The 10247-nt window shown below is 44.9% G+C and overlaps 1 protein-coding gene across 1 annotated transcript; it reads right to left on the bottom strand.

The window, feature by feature from the left end:
* Window positions 1-808: 808 nt before the first annotated feature.
* On the bottom strand, window positions 809-9194 carry LOC147185891 (N-acetylglucosamine-1-phosphotransferase subunits alpha/beta-like). The gene is made up of 18 exons (XM_086103858.1): window positions 9137-9194; window positions 7152-7279; window positions 6823-6917; window positions 6535-6676; window positions 6016-6211; window positions 5857-5918; window positions 5633-5767; window positions 5389-5553; window positions 5098-5307; window positions 4818-4988; window positions 4590-4713; window positions 4228-4457; window positions 3980-4158; window positions 3684-3903; window positions 3490-3594; window positions 1939-2024; window positions 1765-1863; window positions 809-1684 (listed from the first exon to the last, which is right to left on the bottom strand). The coding sequence occupies exons 1-18, from the start codon at window positions 9192-9194 to the stop codon at window positions 1519-1521; spliced, it is 2571 nt and encodes an 856-aa protein (XP_085959984.1). The 3' UTR covers window positions 809-1518.
* Window positions 9195-10247: the final 1053 nt, after the last annotated feature.

Here is a 10247-nt window from a genome sequence, read left to right as displayed (position 1 = left end):
AATCTTGTTTAATCTTAAAATGCATGACTATATTTTTCAATACCATATTACTTGTTAACGTTTTGTGCCTTAGTACAATCAGTGGGATCAGTTGCAATGCATATGTGAATGATAAAAGTAAATTGCACATTTGTCTAAGGAAATCTAAGATGCTTCATGAAATGTTTTGTAAAAGGTATGTTCATTAAATTTCAACCTTTTCCAAATATTCTTGTGCTTCTTTAGACTAAAACAAAGGAAAGCCATGTTACTTTGGTTATTAATAGAAGAGTATGGAAAATTTTAATGGTCCGGCCCACTTAACAACCACCGAGGCCGTATGTGTCCCACAACGTGAAATGAGTTTGTCACCCCTGTTTTAGACCATAGGTCTAAATGATTGAGATTCTGAGAAAAGACACATGACGACACTGCCGTTACCTCATCGTCTTGAAATGATAGCGTTCATAAAAATGCTGAATAGTAGGAGAGCAATTCTTAACGAGGGCTGCCATCAACAATTATTTTGCTCATCGACTAGTCACCATTAGTCGACTAATGGCATCATGCAAATCACAGCATATCGCCCCGGCACACAGCTGCTCTGACACATAACCATCATTATTTTATGGTCTGAATTATTTCAGATAGGTACGAACTAAAAATAAAGACAATTAAGAGGAGAGTATTTTCTGCTTGGATGAGACTTTGCATCTTGTACCAGGATTCTTGACATTTGCACTTGTTTTATGGATGAGACAATGAAATCAAATGAGAAATTTTAAGAAAAAAGCACAGTGCGAAACAGAACAAACGGTATTAGGTTTTATTTTCACATTTGAGAAGCAGATTGCCGTTTTTTGAGTTGGCCTTGAACTCCGGCTGGTTGCCTGAGTCTTGTTAGTTTGAGAAAAGTGACCATCACAATTGCTGCAGGTAGACCTGCGCTTTCTTGTTGCACAATTCAAATAAAAGCATTTAAATTTTATTTAAAGGCAGAGTAATCCATTTATGTGGCACAACTAGGGCTGTGGCGATCAAATATTTTGGTATTCGAAAATCCAACTGAAAATTAGAATCATATAATCGGGTCCTCGGATTAAAACAAACAAACCATACAGTCCTTCAATTTACACTTGAAAATTTTAGACACCTTAGAAATCACAAACAAAAATAAATGAAAGACCGTATCTGCGTCCATCATGATCTCGCAGCCTCGGCACACAATTGGTATGTCATTTAGAAAAAGACAGAACAGAATAGGACCCAAGATTGAACCCTGTGTGATGCCTGTGACAAGATCTTTGAATATAAATTTTGCAGGATGTGTTTTAACCCATATATGCTTGACATTTTGGAACATACCTCGACATTGTGTAACTTATAACAGTATGACCTCAGGTTTTGTCAACAGGTTTGGCCAACTATCTGATGTTACCCAGTGAGGTCCAAGGAATGCTCAGGGAGTTTTTGTGCATGCTCGGTCGCATGGGAAGTTCGAGAAATTGCTTTCCACCATTACGCGCCTAACCCAAACCCTTAAAGATGCTCATCCATGTGCAGGAACCTGTTGGACTTGCCTTTGGGTAGCTCAAACTGGGACGGCCGCGGGAACATGGATTGGTAAAATTTCGCCAACTTGTTTTGCACTTGCTTCGCAGTGCTTTGGGTGTAGTCAAGGTCATCGTTCATGCAGATGAACTTCCTGTTGGAAGAAGTGCAGAAGCTATTCATTCCAAAGCCAGGAAATGAATTGCTTTTGAATGCTTGAAGGGTTCTTCTTACCTTGGTCGTTGACGAACGTCATCAAATATGCGATCCGCCTCAGCCACGTCACTGTGAAGCAATTTGAAATGTATCTCCTCCTTCCCCATGACCGTATACCTGTTGAGAAGTTGACTTGTCAGCAGAAGAAACGTGGTGATATTGCTCTCAAAACATTGTCGGAGGAGCTCTCACTTGTACTTCTTCTGGTCTGGAAAGGTACTGCGAATGCGATCGATGATAGGTTTGCAGTTCATGATGAGTTCTTTAGTGACCTGAGACTGTTGATGAAGAAACCATTGAATGATCATCATGGACTGAAATGTTATTTGGACAGGGGAGTACAGTGAAACTCCTCGAGAACGAAACCTACATGGGCGAAAATACTGCCTTATGTGAAAAAATCTTCATGCATTAACACAATTCCCATTCTCCTGCCCCCCATACGACGAAAACCCCCCTGTTGTGTTATACGAAATCATTTTCTCTGCTCCAGCCTCGCGAAGACATTCACTACAACAAAGTCTTATCCAACAGCGACCTCTACTGCTTCGTTCGAAAAAAGGCAACAGCAACCACCACACTGGTTTACATAGTGAACGATGTTTATTTCAGTCACAGCTGCGAGTTTCCTGGACTCAACGTACTCATAGCTGCTCTGCCATTGGCTTACCGAGCATCATCCTGGCCTCCGATTGGCCAAGAGGGACCTCACTGTCTGTGTGTGTAGATACCGAAGCTAGATCCGTAGCATCCAATTGGCTGCTTAGAGTAAATTGCTTATGGCTCGACGGACATTCAAATAAACGAACGTTTCCTCGAATGCTTTACTTGTTATCATGCTAAAAACACCCACTTGACGCTTCGTAGTCCTCGATGGCCATAGTTAGCTCTCGAAGGCTAAAATCCTGATGCTAACTGGAGCGCTTCTCTCTCATTAGCGCTCCAGTTAGCGTAAGGTTTTTAGCCTTCGAGAGCTAACTATGGCCATCGAGGACGACAAAGCGTCCCGTGGCTCGACGGACATTCAAATAAACGAATGTTTCCTCGAATGCTTTACTTGTTATCATGCTAAAAACAGCCACGGGACGCATCGTAGTCCTCGATGGCCATAGTTAGCTCTCGAAGGCTAAAAACCTTACGCTAACTGGAGCGCTAATGGGAGAGAAGCGCTCCAGCTAGCGTTTTTAGCCTTTGAGAGCTAACTATGGCCATCGAGGACTACGAAGCGTCCCGTGGCTGGCTTAAAAGTTCATTGCATGCCAGGAAGTATTTGTTATTGTTAGATTCAGACGAAGATGGATGTTGCATTGCAAAAAAGGCTACAAAACGGGCCTTAGATGTCAAGCAGCTAAGACAAGAAGAGCTCTGATGCTGGAAGAGAGGGTGAAAGTGATCAAAATGAAAGATGGAGCAAGCAAAATAAAAGACATTATCCAAGAAATTGATGTCAGTGAAAGTGAATGCTGATCGTAAATTCCGCAATTTCTTTCCTTTTTTTCTTTCTACACTGACAATATGAAGTGTCAAATAAGTGTGTCCTCATACATATGCACTATTGGAATAAAAATAGAGGACACATACGTTTGTGTGTGTGTGTGTGTGTGTGTGCTTACATCTGAGATCTAATTTGCTCCAGTGAAAAACCCCCTGTTGTGAAAATCTTGCTGCAAACAGGATTTCGTTGTAGAGGAGTTTCACTGTAAGTACTAAGTTAGGGTTTTTCATATGACTCGAAATGCCGACCATCTTTTGGTCATGCAAGACCTCCTGACTGGGTTCCAGCTCCCTGACGTCATTTGGAAGAGTTTTTGAGCAGTCGATCAACTGATTCTTCAACCTCGTCAAGTCCTAGAAGTAACCACAGAATAATGGATGACTCATTCAATCGAAGTTACTTTTGGTCTATGTTTTCACTCAATGTCTCATGAACAAACCACCTTGGGTTTGAGCGGCTGCTGATGGATGCTTGTGGCCAAAGCTTGAATCTCGCTATCAGACAGAACGCCAGAGTGGTCCTTGTCAGCGGCGTCAAACACTTTTGAGATGTTTGCATGCTGCTTGATGCTCATCAGGAAATAAAAGTAGGAAAAGGCATATTGCATGCCGTCTGATTGACGCCAACGGTGGCTTGAGGTCTTGCGAAATTCTTCTGGGAATCTACAGAAATAACAGCAAGGTACCTTCAGCGGTCAGCGCTCAAGAAGGTCTGAGATGACAACTCGTTAGCACTCACGCGTCCTGCAGTTCCTGCATCACAAGTTTGTCAATCATATAGGGCGCGTGTGCAATCGCTTTTCGGATCATGCCGCCAAACTTGAGGTTGTACAGCCTGTTGACGTATCGTAGTGTGGCAGTAAAACTGATCTTCAGCTTCCTCTGCTCTCTTGGCGCTCTTTGTAGATGATCATCTTCCTTTTACATTAAAAGTAAAGGATGCCACTTCAGATGGCATGATACAAAGTTAGAATAGGTCGCACTTACCGCAAGTAGATCTTGAAAGTATTTGAGGAATCCCTTGAAAGAAGAAACAAACTGTTGGAACTTCATCTCCAAAGGAGTTTTCCAGTCAACTGCTTCTGTGTTGATCTGTTTTTTCTCCCCATGCTGTTCGCTCTGTATATGGGGATCTCTGTTCTCATTTTCGTTTGAGAAGAAGCTCGGTGGTTTTTGTGTCAGCCTTGACTTCTGGCTGGTTGCCTGGGTCGTCTTAGCTTGAGATCGATCACCGTCACGAGCACTTCTGATCAACCTGCGGTTTCTTCCTTCAAAAGTCCAAAAATGTGTGCAATGTCTTGAAAGGCAGATGCATCCAATTGTGTGGCATGACTGTCGTTGATCACTACCTTTGCAGTCGCCTCCATCCCATTGACAGGCGGCATTGTTGCATTGTTGATTACAAAGACCGTTGTTGATCCAGTTTCCTGGACAGCCTTTTGAACAGGCGCCTAGAGGCCAGTCCAGATAGACCTGCAGGGAAGTCAAAGGATGGTTGTGTTTGTTTGAAAAAGAGTTGTCAAAATTAATTGATATCCGTTTGATGCTCAAAGATGATGCTTGTCTATTTTGATTACTTTCTGCCCATCGGTTGGGGTGTAGAAGTCGTCCAGCCATGCGTCTTTGCCAAACATCATGTCATCGTTGAGGTAAAGGAACTTTTGCGAGATGCCGGGGATGCGATGAAGGTGGCTTTCGATCGCGTGCGAGTTGAAGTTGGGGAGATGGCTCATGTTCAGGAAGATTTCCTGAAATTCAGAGGAGATGCAGTCCCTGTACATTTGACAGAAGTGATCCGAAGTCCCCGCTTCGTGCCCGAGCTGTTGGGGGTTTAAGTGTGAGAGGCTGCAATGCTACCTTGTGTGTGACAATTGAAACGCGGGGGTTTTGCAGGTTGAGCCAGGACGGAATCTGCCCGTTCGTGACGATGTAGACGTGTCGCACCCACGGCGCATGTTTCTCCATGGAGCGTAAGGAATAGAGGAGAGCACCGTTCTCCTCGAAGCGGTTGGATGTGAGACAGTCCCAGGTCTCTTTTTTGGGAGGGGCAGGCCGCTTCTGTGAAAACTAAGGAAAAGGGTTTGACAGTGTTAGAGAGCTCCTCATGTTACATCATGTCAATTTGCAGATGTTGTAGTGGCGTACGACCTCTGCGATGGCCCTCATGTCCCAGAACAAGTATACAGCGCTGATGGCCAGCTTCTTCCCATCGAGTTTCAGTCTACTATTTTTCGCCAGTTGCAGGAGAAAAGTGAAGTCCTGTGGCGTTTTAAGGGAGAGCAGAGCGATGCCGGCATCCGGGTACAACTCAAACTGAGGAACACATTGCCAGAAAAGCCCATCTGTCAAGTTCTTGGTCAGAAAACAACCCCACATATGAAACAAACTTTACCGCAGTTATCCTGCTCTTTACGGTGGGCGACAATTTGCCTCGCAGCATCTCTGATACTTTGTAGGACTGCGGGAAGCCAGTCAGGTAGGCCAAGGTCTCCATTTGGATCAGACCTGGCGCCTCTTTGTCTGTCGTCTGGAAAGCACAACATAACAGCCATGCGGTGATGCCATGCTGAGACACGACATAAGCTCAGGAGAACGTCCATGAGAATCAAAATTCACCAGGTAGCATTTGGAGATTGAGAAGTTCTCGATTTTGAGCGTGCCTGCCAAGGCCTCTTCAGCTGGAAGACAAACCACCAAGAAGAGACACGACATGAACATCGTCCGTGGCGTAAATATAGCATGAATATTTCTTGTTAGCCTGATGCAGAGATTTACCGTCAGCTCGTGAATGGAAGACCACCACGGAGACAGTGTTGGAGGGTTGCAGGGGTTTGTTGAACAGCAGCAGGGCCTTGGCAGCCAAAAAGGAGGGCAAGACCGAGGGTAGCTCTTGAGTGGTCATATTGGCCGGAAGGCCAGGATCAAGCACCGCCATGGGTGCCACGATGCATTGAGACAGTGGGCATTCTGGCTTCACACTGGAAACAAGAAAGAAAATCTGTTTTTCTCTCCTCTATGAAGTTTAGACACTGTGAAAAGTTTGATTTATGCAAGGAAAAAGTGGAAAAATGAGTGTTTTCCACTGGCATTAGCGCCTGCATTTGGCACCTCCCCGGTTTGGAAGCGCGTCGCCAACGTGTTCTCATACGTGCGTCAGGCGCATATTCAGGGCAGCGTGGGAGGCATACATTTGAGGACGGCCAGCCCCGACGTCCACAAATGCCTTTGGTTTTGCCGGTTATGCACTTATCCCCTATCATTCACATTTATTAATGCACCGCATATGTTGCATACATGCTCTCCTCTCCTCACCCACCTCTTAAGTTCTTGTTCTGCCTCCATTTGCTCTTTGGCCACCATCAGGTCCCTCTGTAGCCTCACATCTGTGCCATTCACCCACGTGTACACCACATCAATGGGAATGGGTGTACAATCTCTGCAAGACGAGAAGAAATCGAGCAATTGTCAATGTGAAGGGAGCTCTTCTTGTGGTTTGACTTGTTGAATCATATTGACAGCACTCGCTGACATTGTTGTTGCTGTTCAGTGGAGTTGAGAAAACGCCGTGGGCTGATTCCTCACCTGCTGTGGAATGATGTACATTTTTCCACCTTCTTGTCTTCTTCGGGAACCTCATTCAACTGGTGAGACCAGTCCTCACGCTGCAGTTTCTGTCGCTGCAAGCATGAGAGTAACGTCTGGTGACGACTTGCATTGTGATGACATCGTTCGTGTGATTTTAGACACTTTCAGCGCCTCTAATAGTAATGATATGGATTGTAGATTGCTCCAACAACTGAGATTTCTGGTCACTGTGTAAGTTTTCAACAACTCACCTTTCAATGAATTTATTTCTTACTGTTGATCTCACATTGAGACATTTCAGGCAAAAGAAGCCAGAGACGACTCACCTCTGCCTTGCGATTAAGGCGCAGCATCACGAGAATGAGGGCTGCACAGCAGAGGACGACTTTGTATCGCCGACCAAGACAGCTGCATGGCAGCCTCCGAAATGGCCACAAGGAGCCGGGCATGATTCCTGACAGAGCACATTGTTGGATACGTCTTGACTGAGTAGACACAATCTCAACAAGCATTTGACCATGATTATTTCTTTTGACAACGGTGGCCCAGCGACGAGCATGAGTTTTAATCATCAGTCTCATTGCTATCTGCCTCCTCCTCACTTTGTGGTTGCCATACCCTTTTGTCACCTCAAGATTGCAAGTGAAAATACCTCCCCCGTTCTCCTTCCGAGTTCAACGGACAGTTAGGACGGCGGAAAAAATCATTGGCACCGCCCTACCCACTCTTGAGGACTTGCACACTGCAAGAATCAAGACAAGGGCACGGAAAATCCTCCTGGATCCCCCGCACCCTGCCCACCACCTTTTCCAGCTACTCCCCTCAGGCAGACGCTACAGATCCATGCGCAACAAATCCAGTAGACACTTAAACAGCTTCTTCCCTCTAGCCATTAACTCCCTAAACAGTCACTGACGTAGTCACTCTTCTTGTACTACAAATACTGCTCCTGGTCACTCTAAAATGGTTCAATGATTTTGTAGTTTACGATGATACTAATGCAGCGTGTTATACCGGAGACAAATTCCTTGTGTGTTCTACATACCTTGGCCAATAAAGATGATTCTGATTCTGATTCTGATTTCCTTCAGTTGAAAAATCACATTGGGACACTTTGGGCACAGCGACCCAGATTCAACTCACCTCTCTGACCTGGCGAAGCGAAAGTATCGAAAGAATGAGGCCCACGCCGTCGACAACGCTTCCCCTGCTGTACGGCAGCCTCTGAAGCTGCCTGAGTCTGACGCCTGCGGTCGTTCCTGCTAGAGTGCCGTGTCAGATTCCTGTTCAATGAGTCGCCACAATCTCGACAAGCATTTGCGCCGCGGAACAGGAAATGCACGCATTTTGTCTATTTGAACGATGAAGTTCATCCTGCAAATTGAAAATGGTGGTTAAGTTCAATGATATGAAATGTTGTGCTCATCGCCACTTGACAGCACACCGCTACTTTTTTTTTTTTGGTGGGGGGGATTGTCCTGGCACAGTTTGAGTTGTCTTGGAAAATAATTTTTTCTCTCTCTGCACCTCTCTGCCTCGTGTCTGTTTTCAGCTGCCTTCATTGGGCGACCGACATTTAGCCGTTGCGTTTTTCTGCTTCATGTCTGCTTCTTGCCAGCACAGCGACCCTGCGTGATGCGACCGAGCAATGAAATTCCATATTCCCTGTGTTTCCATTTGCCTCCATCTCTGGTTTCAGTGCAGCCGCGCCGATCGTGACGACGGCGCGTTTCATTCAGTATTTCCTTTTCCCCAACAGTAACAATGGAAAATATGTGAATGAGGAAAAACTTGATTTGGAATTCAGTTCTAATTAACTATTGTGAGTGCACGGATAGCAGTGGCGGTGTCATGGGCGCGAAGATGGGGTTTGGCCTCTCACCAGCCCGTCAGCAGCTCATGAATCAATCGGCTGCATTCCATCGTCTTGGTTTATTGAGCAATGAAAGTCATTTAGATGTCAACATTCAAGTGAGATCTGATATCCGTGTTCTAATGTTCACCAAACAAGTCTTTCTTTTGAACGCCGGTGATAATCGATTTACCGCTGTGAGAGAGCAGCACTGCAGCAGATGAAAAAGTCCTGGACAAGTCGCCGGAAGTCCTGGAAAAGTCATGGGAAATAGTTTCACGAAAAGAGTGGGAACCCTGCCCATGTACCTTTTCTCATTTTTGACGTGTGTGTTATGTAATACAGGCCACTTTGTCCTGCTTGAGTTCAATCACAGGACTGCATTGACACGAAGGACATTGAATCTTAATTTTTAGCATCATCTCAAGAGTGTTAATTTGAGAAAATTCTCATATTTACCGGGCTCGGTGAAGTCCTTGAAATCCTTCTTGGTGAACATGATCAACAAGTGAAGCATCTCGACACTGAAAAGTTATTAGGAGAAGCAGTATTCAACCATTTTGACATGCACATTGTTGATTAATCCATCACTTGTCATTCTTTACTTTTTGGGGGGGGGTAGAATAAAATTGCAAATATTGAATCAATAATTTATTGAAGAAGTACAATGATGACAAAGTTCCCATTGACTGACATGACATTTGGGCAAATTCATGACATTAAGTGGCATAGACTCCTCCGTCCTGAACCGATTCTTACAAACTTGGCATCATTTTTGTCGGGGTACAAATATCGATCTATTTGTGATGGGTCCAGCAACACCGATGTGTCGATGCACGCGTCGAGCTCACAGAGCAACCCCTGCGTCGGCACGTGTACTGCTTCAAGACGATCACGTGACCAACACATAAGAACACTGTGTTTATAAGGAAGTGCATCGAGCGATGCGATGGCGCCTGCCGAAACAAGCCAGACCTCACCCCCGCTCGAATAAAAATATATATTTGGGCAAAAAGGAAAACACACAGATTCTCAGAAAAATGTGTTTGTCTGACTTCGAGTGTCATGTCGGCTAGGCTATCTTAGCTGTTGTCGTAGTTCAAAGCTTCTTTGATATGTGAGGTGGGTTGCGTCGGCGCCGTGAGTACGTGCTCACGCTCACGCGCGCACAGCAGAGAGCAGCGGACTATCGACTGCTGAGACGCGCTTCACTCGAGTGACGTTGATACAGCACGTGCATATTAAGGAGCAGCTTCCGGACAAACACAAATTGTCCGCCGTGTAGAGCCATTTTGATCTCCTTTTGGAGAATAAGGTATTTATTAAAATCTCCTTGTCTCACCAAGTGACTCTCGGATTTTTGACATGTCTTTTTCCATTGTGTGTGTGTGTTCTCCGCAACAGGGGAAATAGCATGCATTAAACGCAACAGACTGAAATTTAAAACACTGGAGCATCTTATTTTTCTAAATCAAAATTTGTGAAGACAAAGCCCACAAGCATCCTCATTCACATGATTTTCACATTATTGAAACACATTGAATGATACAATATGAATGCATTGATGTGA

The sequence above is a fragment of the Hippocampus guttulatus genome, chromosome 22, assembly GCF_054856545.1.
Source record: "Hippocampus guttulatus isolate MCC_2025c chromosome 22, RoL_Hgut_1.0, whole genome shotgun sequence".
Classification (NCBI taxonomy): domain Eukaryota; kingdom Metazoa; phylum Chordata; class Actinopteri; order Syngnathiformes; family Syngnathidae; genus Hippocampus; species Hippocampus guttulatus.
Note: the sequence above shows the minus strand (reverse complement) of the source record. Positions and strands in the feature narration are given on the sequence as shown.

Excerpts from the sequence above, each read along its gene's own strand:
- LOC147185891 (XM_086103858.1), bottom strand. The coding sequence starts at position 9,194 with ATGCTTCACTTGTTGATCATGTTCACCAAGAAGGATTTCAAGGACTTC. Across the intron at positions 6,677-6,822 it reads TGTACATCATTCCACAGCAG|AGATTGTACACCCATTCCCA; the intron begins GTGAGGAATCAG and ends CTCGTCTTGCAG. Across the intron at positions 2,025-3,489 it reads TCTTGCATGACCAAAAGATG|TCTCAGGTCACTAAAGAACT; the intron begins GTCGGCATTTCG and ends CTTCATCAACAG.